At 36.5% G+C, this 17,686-nt stretch overlaps 3 protein-coding genes and 1 pseudogene across 4 annotated transcripts in view; 3 read left to right on the top strand and 1 right to left on the bottom strand.

Annotated features, from left to right (window-relative positions):
* Positions 1-616, top strand: part of LOC122268130 (uncharacterized) — a 1,323-nt gene extending 707 nt beyond the window's left edge. Inside the window, exons 2-3 of the mRNA XM_086544308.1 lie at positions 1-61; positions 417-616. The exon at positions 1-61 is cut by the window's left edge and continues 53 nt beyond it. Of these exons, the coding sequence (XP_086400434.1) occupies positions 1-61; positions 417-494 (139 nt within the window). The 3' untranslated portion in view covers positions 495-616. The remainder of the gene's footprint in view (positions 62-416) is intronic.
* Positions 617-2,838: 2,222 nt separating this feature from the next.
* Positions 2,839-4,020, top strand: LOC122268129 (uncharacterized). Its single transcript, XM_043038400.2, has 2 exons — positions 2,839-2,936; positions 3,234-4,020. The coding sequence occupies exon 2, from the start codon at positions 3,234-3,236 to the stop codon at positions 3,789-3,791; it is 558 nt and encodes a 185-aa protein (XP_042894334.1). The 5' UTR covers positions 2,839-2,936; the 3' UTR covers positions 3,792-4,020.
* A 4,243-nt stretch (positions 4,021-8,263) lies between these two features.
* On the top strand, positions 8,264-9,782 carry LOC147472330 (uncharacterized; annotated as a pseudogene). Its single transcript, XR_015191653.1, has 2 exons — positions 8,264-8,644; positions 8,985-9,782. The product of XR_015191653.1 is annotated as an uncharacterized LOC147472330 (transcript).
* A 5,563-nt stretch (positions 9,783-15,345) lies between these two features.
* On the bottom strand, positions 15,346-16,643 carry LOC147472331 (uncharacterized). Its single transcript, XM_086550747.1, has 2 exons — positions 16,555-16,643; positions 15,346-16,285 (listed from the first exon to the last, which is right to left on the bottom strand). Exon 2 carries the CDS (start codon positions 16,283-16,285, stop codon positions 15,737-15,739), a length of 549 nt encoding a protein of 182 aa, XP_086406873.1. The 5' UTR covers positions 16,555-16,643; the 3' UTR covers positions 15,346-15,736.
* Positions 16,644-17,686: the final 1,043 nt, after the last annotated feature.

The raw sequence follows: 17,686 nt of genomic DNA on the forward strand, positions 1-17,686 counted from the left end.
CGCGCTTCCTCAGTTCCGGGAAGTGAGAAACGAAGGATCTCGGAATTTCTTTATCCGACCGGTATGTATATTCTTTTCTTTACGTAATCTGTATCTTTTTTTTATTACGAAAAGGAAAATCACTTTAGTTATTTGTTCTCGTTTACTGATGACTTAGCTCATCTTGAAATGTAGGCTTGTTATGTAGTTAGAGACTAGTTTACGTGAGTCATTTCTAGACCAGATATAGTTTATTGCTTATGCGATAGTCATAAATAACAACAACCAATCACCAAAATCACCAGGACTTAACAACAAGATGATAACAGTAAGACACATCAAGATAGAATACGCGAAACTAAAAGATCTTCCACGTACCTGTCAACACATGAGTGACTTCCCTCCATAACACTTTTCTTTTCCTCTTTTATCCACAGTTCTTCAGCAGAAACCAGCGCTTCAGGGCGAACCGTCGACGACCCTACGTCACCGATGACTTCTTGGGAGGCAGATAATAAGCCAAGGAGCTGAGGAGATGACTCTGGTCGGCCAAGGAAGTGAGTCAGATGAGTCCCATTGGCAGAGGAGATGAATTACGACCTGATTTACCTAAAGAAAGAAAGAAAAGAAAAGAAGACTGTTCTGTTAACCAGATGAGGTTAATTAATCCTCTCTGGCTAATTTCTTTGGCGACTTTTAGGCTATCTTTGTTTACAGCGTGAACGTTATGTGTATTCCCCCAAATGTATGTTTTATGTTGTTTTACATTTCATATTAAAATGTTGAACGAGCGACAAGCGTTTTATTATTGTCATGACCTCTTGTAAGATATTAGGATATCCGGTGTGTGCGTGTGTGTGTATATGCGTGTGCGTGTGTGTGTGTATGTGTGTGTATGTGTGTGTGTATGTGTGTGTGTGTGTGTGTATACATGCGCAGATATGTGTTCATGTGCGTGTGTATGCTACTAATTTATTATTGTTATTCTTAAAACGGACATACTGGTCAATGGTACATTTAATAAGCCAATAGATGTGATCATGCACAATCATGCATGAAGGTGTACGACCTTGGGAAAATAGATTGTGTTTAACACAAACTATACAATAACGACTTAAAAGAGACCTTTAATATATGTTTATATGTTTTTCTGTGTCTTTTTTTCCCATCTCATTAGTTTTTTTTGTTTGTAGTCTCTGTGTGGTGACTGAGACCTGACTGATATGTTGTTGTAATGTGGCAGTGCCAACGCCTGTAGCTAACTTACAGCTCGTAGCAAGCCTTGACCAAAACTGATAGAGAACCTAACAAGCAAGGGGTTACGCCCCTCCACCCATCTCTTAATCTTCCACTAATACTTCCTTTTAGGTAGCTAGCTGCCATCTATTACCGACCCTCTTCTTCTCTTTCGAGAATCGCGATTCTCCACTTTCTCTTTGTATTGTTGTTGTTGTAAATAACCTGCCCCAACCAGACGCCCTTCGGGAATTCGCAGACTCTTAAAATACAAACCAAAACGTTTCATAATCTGGATTTCCATATTTTCCACGAGCGCACGAGGATGCGTTAGATATTTTATGATTCTACCGAAATAATGATTATTAGACCCCCATCCCCCCCACTTAAGTGTATGACCACTTGATATACATTACCAAAGAGACGGATGAGGGTGTATACTATATATTTTGTCAATGTTGCATATCTAAGAAATAATTTTTTTTTTTTTTTCTTATCAGTTGTATCAAATTGAGTGAGGTAATTGCTAACAGGCGAGGTAAGACAGGTCTTCTACTTTCACATTCAGGATCCTGCAACCGATTTAGGACTTTGTAGGATAATGCATTCTTCACGTAGGTATATTTTAATAACGAAAGCTCCTTTTTTCTTTCCCTCCCTCTCCTGCTCCTCCTCTTCCTTCCCCTCCCCCTCCTCCTCCTCCTCTCCCTACCCCTCCTCCTCCTCCTACCCCTCTTCCTCAGCCTGCTCCTCCTCTCCCTTCCCCTCCCCTCCTCCTCCTCTCCCTCCCCTTCTTCCTCCTCCTCCTCTCCCTCTCCCTACCTCTCCTCCTCCTCCTACCCCTCTTCCTTAACCTGCCCCTCCTCCTCCTTCTCCTCCCCTTCTCCCGCTCCCTACCCCTCTACCTCAACCTGCCCCTCCTCCACCTCTCCCTCTCTACCTCCTCCTCCTCCTCTCCCTCACCCTCCACCTGCTCCTCCTTATACGGGTCGTACTGCTACACAACAGAGAGAGAAAAATATTTGACAGCAATTAGTCATCTATAAAATCAATCAGTATATGAATTTATACTTTTGATGTAAGAATCAGTATTATTTTAGAGAGAATGAATAAGGAAATGACCTTTTCTCAGTTACACTTAAATTCATTAGAATGATAATGATTAAAACACTTTTTGGTAATCATACTTGAGTAGTTACCATGGGTGTGATTTCATAAAACCAATGAAGTTGATGGGAGAGAATACATCTTAATAATATTCTTTGTCCTTTTGCGATATTAGACGTTGAAGATAAGTTAAGCAGGATGTTGTGGATGCAATTTCATTTCTTCTTTATTCGTCTACTCTCATATCCATTTCCCATTACAACCAACTCTGTACAATTACGCAGTTTCGTTTTATCTCGATGATGTATTTGATATTCATTCTAACTTTTCTCTCTCATCCTAATTAAAATTCAAAAGATGTGTGGATTCATGCTTCACGCCATGTCCTTTCTGCACTGAACGTACTAGTTGCCGTCTCTCTATTGGCGGAGAGTCGAAAGTGTCGACCAATGGTAATCTAGAAAACTTTAGAGAGGTTAGCAACAATAACAGTCACAGGTATATATAAAGCCTTGCAACCGAGCCTTAGCATACACATTTGCTTACAGGTTGAAGTTGAACGTTGAAGTCACCTGTATCTTCTATCAAGTCTAATATCTTCTGAGTGATACAAGGTGCGTGTGTGTGTATGTGGATTTGTGAACAGTTGGCTGAACGCTTTGTTACACTTTGGCAAATGCACATAGTTTTTTGTTTTATTTTAGTTCATTTATTTATTTTTTATTAAATCAAGTAACATCTAACGTTAGCGTTTTATAATACTCAGAAATCTTTATCATCAGTCTTTATTGCTTACCTTGTAAAATAACATTCTCATTGCTTTTGGTAAGAATTTGCTTAGTATTTCCAGATTTCCGTTGCAATGTACTAGAGCTAGAGAGTAAAAACAAAAATGTCTTTCTTTTTTTTAGATGAATACCGCTCTGATCCTACTAGTGGCCGTTGTCCTCTCCTGCTTGATGGCAGCGCAAGCAGCTTCCCCATTTGGTGTTCTAGCGGGCATAGGAGCTTTGACGAGCGCCGCAAAGAAGCGCAGGTACCACGGAGCTGGCCATGGACGTGCCCATGGCCATGGGTACAGGGCCCCTCCCAGAAAGTCCCGTCCCCGCTTCCGCCGTTCCGTCGTAGCTGCTGCTGCTCTTGAGGAAGATGACGACCTGATTTTATCTGCTGTGGGACAAATGGATCCCAGCGGCTGCATTCCCAAGATACTTTGCCTCCTGCAGGCGAAGGATGAATCCGATCGCACTCTGAAGGAGAACTTGCTCTTGGACATTTTCACCAGCAATACCGTGAACCCAACACCCTCTAATGCTGCCTTCGTCTACGCCAAAGATGTCGCCACCAAGACTCGAGACTCCTCCGTCTGCCGGAAGGTCTTCCCCGAATGCCCGTTCGACGAAGAGGAACTGAGAGAGATCGTGGACCTTGCGTGGAGCTGTGATTGCAACTCGGGCGGGGAAGAGTAGAGATTGCACTGCAGCATCTTTTTTATGATTGTTCATCAGTAAGTCGTGTTGTTCACAGAGAAAAGCATCACTTGCTGGTGTTTGTATATTGTTTACAGATATTCTGTGTTCAACATATGTAATATGCATATATTCATATTATGTACCATACGTTTACTATGTAACATTTATTTATTGCTATCAAGACTACGATTTAAGGTTATATTCCATATTAAATTGTCTAAAATGATCATTTTTTCTTAAATACCACAATGGCATGATAGCATGAATACGTATATCACCCCCAGATCTCGTACATATGATCCATAATTTCTTGGTAGTATCGAAATCTGCACATTATTATCAGACCATATATTCTGGACACGAATCATAGCACATATGAAACCTAAAACCTAAATGAACGGCAACAAGCAACATTCCTTAACAACAATGGGTGAGAACGCGCAAACTATGTAAAGGTGTACTCCCTATGTAGCATCCATGACTCCGTTAAACAGGATCGAGTTATTTTTTTTATATCATTCAGTACCTTTTCTTTTCCTTCCATTTATATACATATTTTAAACTACTGCGAAAAAAGCTTCCTTCTTTGTGTTTATGATAAACGTCTAAAAGAAAAAGTACTTAACAAAAAATATGACATACCAGAGTATACCTTACATGGCGATTCAAAATATTGTTGCATGATCTGAATTCCTGATTTATCATGGGTAGTACGTACATAACAGGTTGTATCATATGTTTTCGTTTTATTTTTCTTCTTCTGATTTCAACAAGGACGAATCAAATGGAATTGTCATTTGCATGTGCGAATGACTTAAGTCAGTAGCCTACAGATACTATGTTTAATGAAAGTATAGTTTAGTTACTTTAGATAATTTACAACACACACACACGCACATACACGCAGTACACACACATACACACACACAACTACACACACACGCACATACACGCAGTACACACACACACACACACACAAATATATATGTATATCTATATGCATATGTGTGTATATCTATATCTATTAATCTAAATATATGCATGCATGTGTCTTTCTTTCTGCAAATGAGGTGAGAGATACAAACACAAAACATAAAATTGCTTGCCTATAGGATGACAGACTGATAAAGAAATGAAGAAAAAGCAAAACTGATGATTTGAGAAATTGATAAAAATAATAGGAACAAAAATAGGCCAGGAAAATAGGAGGAAGCATAAAAATGTAGAAATAGTAAATCAAGTCTGATTGAAAACAGAAATATCAAGAACAAATGAACACCATAAAACAATAATATCAGGAAAAATATGAACACTATAAAACAATAAAATTAGGAATAATATGAACACCATAAAACAATAATATCAGGAACAATACACCATTACGTTGGTCAACACCATCAAATATATCAACACCGTCACTATAAACGATACCACCACCAGCCGTCATATCAATAGCAACATAAAAAAATATCAACACCATTAAGGAAACCATCACCATAAAATATATCATCATCATCATCAATAGTTGATTACGTCATTGGAGCAACGTCAGGAAATTATGCATATATCAGGTCTTCCTCGCACCCAGCCCCCCGCCCCCGCCCCCCTCTTCCCCTGTGATTGCGTGGCATCCATATTAATGCGTTGTTGAAAAACGAGTTCTGTAACCGGAGGCTAATGTCGTAATCTTGAGTTTCTTCTTTACTATTTAAGGTACGGTTCTCTTAGCAAACTATCATTTATCTATTTAGTGGTTTGAGTACAATGTAAATACATGGAACCGGGTGAATATATGACTTAAAGCAGTGGGAAAAACATGCTAGAAAAACAACAACCAAAAACAAAAATAAATGTATATAATCACTAAAACCGAGAAGGTAAGATTAAGAAAACTTAGATAGTCCAGAATCATAATGTCATAATATGCGACACATAAGAACATTTGTATATGTAGCAGGGCAAAGTTTTTCGCGGTCAGAATCTTCCTGAGTGTATAGGTAGGACCCCAGGTTCTAAGAGGAGGGAAATATATCATCAAAATTCCTGACGATGGATTCTTACAAGTGTATTAACTTGACTGACTTTGGGATTTAAGGTTAGTATAAGTTAGAGAGTGAATGTGAAATGAAGAGAAATAACATGGGTAGCTCAGATTGGTTGTTTTTGTTTTCATGATTGCATGTAAAATATCCATCTGGAACTCTGCATGCATTTGGAACTTGTCTGACTGGAACTTTTCTCATTCTAGTAGCCCTCGAATGGGTTTCTTGGAGGGTGGGATATGGGGAGCTCCATCGCAGCCATGTTGACTATGTGAATACAAGAACCAGCACGGCAATGGTATACATCAGCCATGTAAGATTGTTTTTCTATGATTGGATAAACATAGAAATAATGTTGATACTCCTTTACCCTTAAGGGTAATGGAAAGGATAACGCTATGGAACACAATTTTTCATCCTTGTGTAGCAACTGTTATTTCCTTATTGATAACGCTTAGAAAGTATGTGAAGAGGCTAATATTTCCTTCAGGTTTTACTTTTGTGACCAGAATAGGATTTCTGAAACTTACCAGTGCCATTGTAACAGAAACAAAGCTTCTTGACGGGTGAAAAAGACTTCAGACGCTTCCTTAGATCTAGGATATGCACACCTTCACCTAACAAACTCTACTACCTGAGTCTCGCCTTCAAAAACTCGGCATTGAACTTTGTGAAAACAAGATCTCTGATCAAGTCGTCGAGGTCTTTTTGGTTGGGGAAAGTGTGGGTTTCTCTCCTCTGCTTCGCCTCTGGATTAACGACTTCATCCTCTTCTGATTGGCTGCTCTTTTTCTGGAGACGGCTGTTCTCTCTTTGGCGGATTGGGTAAGGGGAGCTCAGGGCAGTGTGGCACTCGAGCGATGGATGACGGTCACATAAGCAAAGTTTGAAGGGAATAATAGTCTTTTCTTTTGATTCCTAGGCAGAAATTGGGAAACAACACTTACTGACCAAAAGACAAAATAAAATATTATTACATAGTGCAATATGAGATACATGGTATTAAGGGTTATACTTGTAATATCTGACAATGTGCATGTATTTGTTTGTTACTTTCATATTCTTACAGACGTTGCAGGTTTGTGTTCGCTTATTCCTTAATATTCCTCTTTATTTATTTGAATCATGGGTTAGTTCTTACTGATAGATACTCATATGACTGACATATGACATATTGCTGCCTGAATGTTTGTATGCTGTCTATTTTATATAATTGTGAAATATACAGCAATCTCTTGAAATATATGTGAAAAATGAAACTAAGAAGTTCTTTTCGGCATCGTCTTATAACTACTAAATCAAGAAAAAGTTTACCACATGTTAGAATCAGTATCTCCTAATGGTCGAGTTTCTCTTCAATAATGGCCATGGGAAGAGTAATGTTAGGTTATGTTAAGGTTACGTTAAGTTAGGTTATGGTTAGGTCTCAGTTATGGTAGGTTAGGTTATGGTAGGTTAGGTTATGGTAGGTTAGATGAGATTAAGTTAGATTATGGTTATGGTTAAGGTCAAGTTAGGTTATGGTAGGTTAGATGAGATTAGGTTAGGTAAAGTTAGGCTAGTTTTGAATAGGTTAGGCTAGGCCACGGCAAGCCACAAGAAAGATCGCAGCCACAATGGAAGTTTCTCAGCGAAAACTCAGAAGTGGGTCAGGAAATGTACTGAGGAAGAGTCACTTTGAATGAAGTCAACGGCAGCCGACCCTGGGTCATGTTCAGCATACATGATAGATTCAACATGATTCAGTCTATGAATAACATAAGTCCAAAAAGATATTGAAGATGGATACACCAAGACAACAAAACTGGACCAATGTGATTGTAATCATATGTATATTTAATTTCTAGGAAGATTCAGCATTATATTGCATTTTCCCATTTGAGAAAATAAGCAAGAAAATAACCTTTTCCAGTTACTGATTTATTTGAATAATGATTACAATCATAAACACTCATTCTAAATAAAATGCGATTAGTCAACATAATTGGATTTTTAAAAAGTTCAGGGAGTATTAGAAGAGATAAAAATGATAACGTAATAAATCCTAGTAATTACCTTTTTTTATCATTATCGACCACCACCATAAACATGATCATTACTCTTATTATTATCATCATCTACATCAATATTTTTTATTACGAATCTACCTTTTCGAGTCAACACATCTAATAACGATTCCATTGAACTCTACGGACAGTGAATTCGCTCACACATGTTGTTATTACTTTAGTCGCATTCTAACGATTTGCAAGGATGCATTCACTTTGGTTGCTTCTTTCTTCCTTTCTTTCCTTTTGCGATTATTATTATTATTATTATTATTATCATCATCATTATCATAATTATCATTATTGCTGTTGTTCTATTTTTTTTTTTAACAGGATGTTGTGTAAACTTTTTAATTGTGTTTCTTCCTCTTTCGTATAATCTCGCCTCTATATTCTGTGGTTGCAAACAGTAAACAAATGCGAATTTATCCTTTATCTATTATGGAATTTACCTCAAGTCTATTCTTTCCTTTCCTTTGTTCATTTTCATTCAAATTCAACGGTAGTATTAAGAGCGTCCTTCTTACACAGGGCGTAGTAAGCGCTGTGTCGCTATTGGTCGGGAATCGAAAGGGCTGACCAATAGCAACACAGGAAACATTAGAAAGGTTAGCAACAATAACTGTCACAGGTATATATAAGGCCTTAGAACTTCGCATGAACTTAATTCCACAAATCTGAAGGAAGTGAACTGGGCTTTGCTTATAGGATAAATTGTGCCTTTTCTAGCAAGTTCGGTCGCCTTTAAGTGACTTACGAGGTGTGTGTGAAAATGTGACGAGCTGACATAAAAATTTGTCAGTTACATATAGTTTACCATATGTTAAGATATTAATATATCACTTTTAATTCGTTGACACAGCATATTCTTTAGCTGCCTAACATCAATGATATATCATTTAGCTGGTGATGCATTTTTTTTTTTTTCAAGTAACCTCTAACATTCTACTTCACCTTACAAAGGCCATAAAACTTATTGATCAATCTTGCCATGTAGAATTACTTTACCTTTGCTTCTGAAAATAATCTGCACAATATTTCCTGAATCCCGTCACAATTTACTGCATTTAGCGAATAAACGTTTGCTTCTGTCCTTCTAGATGCACTACGCCCTGATTCTTCTGATGGCCGTTGGTCTTTCTTGTTTGGTGGCAGCGCATGCATCCCCACTGGGCATTATAGGTGGCCTAGGAGCTTTGACGAGCGCCGCAAGCAAGCGGAGGTACCACGGTGCTGGCCATGGACGTGCCCATGGCCACGGGTATAGAGCCCCTAAGAGAAAGTTCCGTCCCCGCTTCCGCCGCTCCGTTGGATCTGCCGCTGAGGAGGACCTGATCCTATTCGCCGAGGGAATCGGATCCCAACGGCTGCATCCCTAAAATGCTTTGCCTCCTGCAGGCGAAAGACAAATCCGATCGCACTCTGAAGGAGATGTTGCTTTTGGAAATCTTCACCAGTAACACAGTGAACCCGACTCCCTATAAAGCTTCCTTCGTCAGCGCCAAAGATGTCGCCAGCAAGACTCGAGACTCCTCCGTCTGCAAGAAGGTCTTCCCCGAATGCCCGTTCGACGACGAGGAACTAAGCCGACCTGTGGCCCTTACGTGGAGCTGTGATTGCAACTCGGGCGGGGAAGAGTAAACGCTGCACTGCAACATCTTTGCAGTTTCAGCTGTCGTACTGAAGAGAGAGAAAAAATCTCTTGCTGGTGTTTGTTTCTAGATATTCTTTACAATGTGCATGCAATGATATGTAATATATATCTACTATGTAACATTTATTTATTTCTATCAAGATAACAACTTCTGGTTTACATTCCGTTATGAATTAATCCAAAAGACCACTTTGAGTAATATATCATGTGTTCTAAACACGCCTTTTTGTATATAAAGCACCTATTTGCTGTAATAAGTAAAACAAATAAATAAGCGACAAAATGCAACGTTCCTTAGCAACACTGAGTAAGCAAATGTGAATTATTATCTAGAGAGACATTTTCTCCTTACAGCATGATAATACATGACCAGGTTGAACCGAGTCGAATCAATATCACCAATAAATAAATAAATAAATGTATATATGTATACATATATATATATATATATATATATATATATATATATATATATATATATATATATATATATACATACACACGCATATACATATACACACATATGCACACGCATACAAACACACACACACACGCACACATATATATATATGTATATATGTATATATATATATATATATATATATATATATATATATATATATGTATATATATATAAATATATATATATACATATATATATATATATGTATGTAATATATGTATATGTATTTATTTATATATATATATATATATATATATATATATATATATATATATATATATATATACATATGTAATCGTTTCATCTATAAAAAAGCTTAAAAAAATAGCTTCCTACTAACAAGGAATGGCCCAATGTATGTGTGCATGAACAGAAAGACCAGTTTGAATGCACAGTAATATACAATGACATGGCCTGTATTGTTTCGTCGTTTGCATCGTTCATGGCGATTCTCAATATTGCTTCATGAGCTGAATTCGAGACATATAGTGAGCAGTACTTATGTATGCTTTATCATATATATTTTTTTCAATATTCACAAACAAAACATGAATCAGCCCTTTTACTTGTACAATTGAACCAACTCAGAAACTTACATGTACTGTAGGTTCCATATACATAATGTACAACGCATATACTGTATATATATATATATATATATATATATATATATATATTATATATATATATATATATATATGTGTGTGTGTGTGTGTGTGTGTGTGTGTGTGTGTGTGTGTGTGTATGCACACACATACACACACACTAACACACACACACACACACACACACACACATATATATATATATTCAAATATATATGTATACATATGCATATATATTTATGTATACATATATGCCCGCACACACACACACACACACACACATTTGTGACATTCTAGTGTCGTCAGCTTTAAAACTGACATCATTATCACCATCAAAGACACCATCACGATCATACCAAGTATATTAGAGGCACTATAAACATTTGTGAAGTTGTCATAGCCTTATCAACAAGTGTTGGGTTAAAAGAAATGAGACGCCATTGTTCGCAGCCTAATAGAGGATGAAAGGCTGGATGACCAGGCGGAAAATAAATACAGACTCTGCAGACCTCATTATCTCGAACTATTTCCGGCTTGAACAATACTATGAGCTTCCCGGAAAAAAAATACTTTTGATTTTGTTCTCTGTGGTAAAGCAATCAACACCTATGTTAATACAATAATATAGAAAGCTGTATCCATATAGATCAATGTATGACGAGAGACGGAACAAAACTGAGATGGTAGGAAGATTCCGTAACTTCCCCAACATATTATTGTTTGATGACAAATAGAATTTTATTTATTAATTTATTTATCATTTTTCAGAAGTTGGATTCGTGATGATGATAATAATGATGCTAGCAATAACAAGAAGAATGATGAGTAAATATTAGTAATAATGGTAATATGAATGATGATGGCGTAGGGTGATAAGATTAATGGAAATGATAATAACAAAGGTAATATTACTAAGAACAAGTTCTGTAAAATAAGATTAGAATCTATATACTTCCGATGCATAGAATCTTTTGAAAACGTTTTGTGTTTTCTCAACATACTAAGTGTACGTCCTGCCATAAATTTCACTGCTCTTGCTCGAAAATTACGGCCGTTTTTTTTCGTTTATCTATCGTAAACATGACTCAAGTGACAAAGTTGTTCTACAATGGGGAACATTCTGATGCATAGGGGTAAGACAACAACTCCATTCTTTAACTTCATTTCTGTCCCCTCTCTTTCTGCCTATTTCAATTTCAAATACCATTTCCTGCGTTCGATTTCTCATACTTCTTAGACGTGTAAGACAGGAAGGAGTCTTCTGAGAAAGGGATTACGTTCATGGTTCCGTGGAACTGAAGCCGTCAACGGATGGTGTTCTCGGGAAAAGTTACGTACTGAGAAAAATATTTGTTCTCTCTTGTACAACGTTTGAATGTACAATCCCGGGCATTCGGGAACCTTCCATTCTCTTCCTACTCCTGACACAGCATTTGCGGTCGTTGCATCTTAATTCGTTGTGAGGCTTCAACCCTTTCTGTTATTATTGTTGTTGAGCGTTAGTTAGCTTTGATTATATATTTATTTTTTCAATTACTCCCCCCTCATTTCTCTCTCTCTCTCCTTCTCCTTCTCTCTCTCTCTCTCTCTCTCTCTCTCTTTCTCTCTCCCTCTCTCTCTGACTCTCCTTCTCTCTCTCTCTCTCTCTCTCTCCTTTGGATGCTTTTTTGTATCTCTCCTTCATAACATTTTTATATCTGTTTTGGTAGTCGTTCCCGAAAGTCACATTCTATTTCGTAATTTTGTTGCAATTTGCTTTATACTTAATTGGTATTTAAGGTTATCGTTTATTTTCCTTCTCACATTTATATTTCTCATTTTCTTACATTTTAATTAAGTATGCATTTATTATCATACTTACGCATTACAGCTTCTGCTTTAGTCCACCACTTTTTTTTTCATTCAAATGCATTCCAAACTTTACGCTTCGTGGGGCATGCTCTAAACTGCCCCATCACTCGGCAAGATCCACTGACGTCATACTAATAATCAAAGCTTCAAACATGCCACTGAACTTAAACCTTTCTTCCAAGTAAAGCCATAGAATCATGCATATCCTTCTGAAGGTGAGTCACAGTTACTTAGTATTGCTGGAGAGTCATTAAGTGGGTCATGCACATTTGCTTGCAGGATATAGCTCAGCATTGTGTCTCTTGCATTTCTTCGCAATAAGTGGACAGAAAGCAAATAAAAGTGGGAAATAAGGTGACACAGTAAGACGTATTTCAGATTTAAAATGATATTAAGATAGGTCCGGAATGGTACTTAGATTCAATGTGGCAGCAAGATAGATACAATGCGGAAGCAAGACAAATCAAACATACTAATTTAATTCAAGTTAACGGTAAGTTAGATCCAAGGGATAGATGCAACATTTAAATCATATTCGTCATGTGACAACTACACAGATTCAACATGATAGCAAGCAATCCAAACATGAAAGATAAGTTCAACATCATACCATGATAGATTAAACATGACAACAAATATATCCAACATAAAAGTAACGACCATGATAACAAGAGACATGAGAGCAAAATCAACATAACATGATTCAACATGATAAACAGACAAATTCAGAATGGGAGCGAGATCTATATTAAAGATAGGTAAATCTAACAATTAAGTAGGCTAAGCATTATAGCCTGATAACTACTTCAGTAAGTAATGAGAGATGAATTTCCTTCATAAGTTGAATCTTATTTTTCTCATATAATAGATAAAGCTTTTATGTATAATTTTCATCAGTGATATAATTAATTGTCATCATATTCAAAAATATATACCTGAACAATAAAATTCATTTTTAGAAAATGCGCAATGAAATAGGCTTCTTTAAAAGTTCCACCATACATAAGTATTTAATAGAAACGTATTTCTATGAAACAAGAAGAGAAACAAAGTAGAGGATTTCATAGTAATCACTCTTCGAAATATTACCTTTGTATTACTGTTTGATTGATCATAATTTTCATACTCAAAGGGAGACTAGATAATAGAAAAAAAAGAAAAAAAGAAGAAAAAAAGAAAAGAAAAAAAAAAAAAAAAAAAAAACTCGCTGTGTATTAGACACATACAAATGCATTTAAATGTTCACACTGGTTGGGAGCCACGCCCACCTATGCGGAGGAAATGTTCATTTTACGTACAGATTTCACGCAAAATCACCGACTTATAAAAGGCAGAGAAGAACGATTCATAAACGAATAAACGGCAGTAATTTTCGAATAAGAGCAGTGAAATTCATGGCAGGAGATACACTTAGTATGTTGTGAAAACGAAATATTTACGAAAGGTTCTATGTATCGGAAGTTTATAGACTCTATAGTCTCATATTAACATCGGAAGTATGTAGATTCTATTCTCACTTTAAGAGGAGAAAAAACTTATTCTTAGTAATATTACCTTTGCTATTATCATTTCCATCAATCTTATCATCCTTCACATCACCATTATTACTAATGTTTACTCATTATCCTTCTTGCTATTGCTAGCATCATTATCATCATCATCACGAACCGACCTTCTTAAAAAAAAAAAAAATCCATTTGTCATCAAACAATATGTTGGGGAAGTTATGGAATCTTCCTACCATCTCTATTTTGTTCGTCTCTCGTCATACAATGCTTTATATGGATACAACTTTCTATATTGTTATATATAACATAGGTGTTGATTACTTCGATGCAATGCCCTTCTTGCACCAGGCATATTGATGCTTTCTCGCTATTGGTCGAAAGACAGAGAGGATCGACCAGAATTTTTGTTATATCTTATATGAATAGATTGATATCATTTTCAATATCTCGTCCTTGTCCTTGCAATTTATATGTAAACAAAGTCATTTCAATTTCAAGTAGCAATTAAAGATTTGCGTCACTGGTCCTATATCTGAAGGCAAACGAACACCATTTCATACATGAATAAATATGTATGTGTAGCATTATATCTGAAGTGTTCTTTGCAATGTACAAGAGAGAAGGCAATGAAGAAAAATATTCATGGCGAATGGTTACTTCTTCACAAATAGCAATAGCAACAATTGCAACAGTTAAGATTGCTTGTCCTCTCCTCCGTTTTTCACGTATGCGATAGAGAGATACGAATATCATATATACATACACAAATACACACACACACACACACACACACACACACACACACACACATATATATATATATATATATATATATACATATATATGTATGTATGTATATATATATGTATGTATGTTTATATATATATGTATATATATATATATATATATATATATATATATATATATATATATATACGTACATTTATGTATATATTTATATATATATATGTGTATATATTTATACACACACATACATATATATATATGTATATATATATGTGTGTGTGTGTATGCAATTTTACAATTTCGTTATTTAATATGCTTTCATTTACCAACACTATCCTGCCACCATCTGACCTGGAGCTCTCATCCAAATGCAAAGGATACTTGTTGATGTATGGTTAGACGTGGCAAAGAGCAATAAATCAAGCACGGGGTCGTCTCCCAAATCTGAAGTCGTGCCAGGCATTAAAATATGCATGGAAACATACTTTACGTTTTAGATTAACAGTGAAACTTTCAACAGACTTACTGAGAAAAGTTATCCTCACTAAATACATCTACAAGAGACGTCCTTCAAGCATTCTAGCTTGCTTGGTAATACTAGCATGGTAAGGGAGAAATAGGAGAAAACGGATATGAAATATTTTGTTTTATTGGACTAACATCCATTTTTACTATAGCAAGTAATATACAGGTATAAATATACAACATTTTAGTATAGAAATAAAACTTCATCTGCCTTTGGATTGATATACTGAAAATTCATAGGCATGAAATAAATAAATATTATTTATAAATTTGCACAGAATATCTGTAAATTATGTTTGCACACATATTGCGACTAGGGAAATTCTCTGCAATATGAATCACTAGTGAACATATAATCATAATCGTCCAACGGACATTCAGAGACAGCAGTCTCATTTCACCCGTCTATGGCCCTGGCCAGACAGATAAATGGACGGCATTGACGGGGGCACTGGCCACAGAGAGATGAAAGGCCGGCATAAGTTTGTGATTACGAGTTTTACTCTTTCCCGCCAGAGTTGCAGTCGCAGCTCCACGCAAGTTCAAGGAGTTGGCTCATTTCCACGTCGGGGAACGGACATTCGGGGAACAGCTTCTTGCAGGCTGAGGCGTCTCTAGTCTTGATGGCGACATCTTTGGCGTAGACGAAGGCAGCGTTATGGGGTGATGGACTCATTGTGTTACTGGCGAAGATTTCCACAAACAGGCTCTCCTTGGGAGAGCGATTGGACTCTTCCTTCGCCTGCAGGACGCAAAGCATCCTGGGGATGCAACTGTTGGGATCTAATTGTGCTACGGTGGATAAAATTAAGTCATCCTCCTCAGCTGCAGCTTCGACAGAGCGGCCGTAACGGAGACGCCACCGTCTGGAAGGGGCTCTATACCCATGGCCATGGCCGCGACCATGGCTTGCGCCGTGGTACCTCCGCTTACTTACGGCGCTCGTCAGAGCACCCAGTCCTGCTAAAACGCCAGATGGGGATACTGCTTGCGCTGCCATTAAGCAGGAGAGACCGACGGCCACCAGAAGGAGAAGGACGTTGTTCATCTAAAAGAAAAATAGCAAACGTTTAATCTCTAGTAATAAATTGCCAAGGAAATAAAGATATTGTTAGCATATTATTATCATAAACAATGATTAGCATGAATTTACTTGATAAGAAATACAAATTGGTCGTTAACTTTGTGAGCAATATAGGGAATACAGTATAAGCTGTTACTTTTGTTTACTGTCACTATGACGACATACATCTTTTTAAACTTATACAATAGCTAAAGACAGACAAATCTTTCTCTCTGTTACTTATTCACACACACCTTTAAAGTCACTCAGAAGACACACTAAACTTGTTATACAAGATAAAGGAGACTCGATGCTATGCTTTCTGCTGTAATCAAATGTATATGCTAAGCTCTGAGTCTGAAGCTTTATATATTCCACTGATAGTTATGATTGCTGACCTTTCCTAAATTCCATGTAATGCTATTGGTCGATCCTTTCTGTCTTTCAACCAATAGCGAGACTGCATCAATATGCCTGGTGCAAGAAGGGCATTGCATCGAAGCAATCAACACCTATGTTATATATAAAAATATAGAAAGCTGTATCCATATAAATCAATATATGGCGAGAGACGAACAAAACAGAGATGGTAGGAAGATTCCATAACTTCCCCAACATATTGTTTGATGACTAATAGAATTATTATCTCTTTTTTTTTGTGATGATAATAATGATGTTGACGATAACAAGAAGGAAAGTGAGTAAAGGTTAACTTCAGATACAATGCTATACATACATATATATGCATGTATAAAATTGTATTCGTTTGCCTTCAAACATTGGACCAGTGACGCAAATCTTTAATTGTTACTTGAAATTTAAATTACTTTGTATATATATAAATTGCATTACAAACCTGAAATCAGTTTGAAAACACTGTAGCAGATTTATAATTATCTCAACTTATAAAAGTTAAATGTTTCTTTTCTCAATGGAAATCAAGGGCAAGATATTGAAAATGATATTAATCTAATGCATATAAGATATACCAAAAATCTGCGGGTATACAGTTTTTAGCACTAACTTGAGGAATTTAGGAAAAAAAACGTTTGAAAAAGTAAGCTGGAATAGTTACCGAGTTGTTAAAGGCAGAGAAAAGTATGTGTGTTTGTGTGTGTGTGTAGTGGTGGGGGGCGCTGGCGTAATTCTTTAACAGAAACAGTGAAATTAACAGGAGACAAACTTATTATGCGGTAAAACCCAAAGCATTTCCAAAAGATTCTATGCATCGGAAGTATACAGATTCTAGTCTTACATTAACAGAAAACAGGACTTATTCGTCACCATTATTACTAATGTTTATTCATAATCCTTCTTGTTATTGTCAACATTATTATCATCATCACGAACCGACTATCTGAAAAAAAAGAAAAAAAAGAAATCCAA

Source organism: Penaeus japonicus, unplaced genomic scaffold (assembly GCF_977035675.1).
Source record: "Penaeus japonicus unplaced genomic scaffold, GWHDUDI00000001_assembly GWHDUDI00000002, whole genome shotgun sequence".
Lineage (NCBI taxonomy): Eukaryota > Metazoa > Arthropoda > Malacostraca > Decapoda > Penaeidae > Penaeus > Penaeus japonicus.

Bases quoted from the DNA above. Each gene is read 5' to 3' on its own strand.
- LOC122268129 (XM_043038400.2), top strand. From the start codon at position 3,234: ATGAATACCGCTCTGATCCTACTAGTGGCCGTTGTCCTCTCCTGCTTG.
- LOC147472331 (XM_086550747.1), bottom strand. From the start codon at position 16,285: ATGAACAACGTCCTTCTCCTTCTGGTGGCCGTCGGTCTCTCCTGCTTA.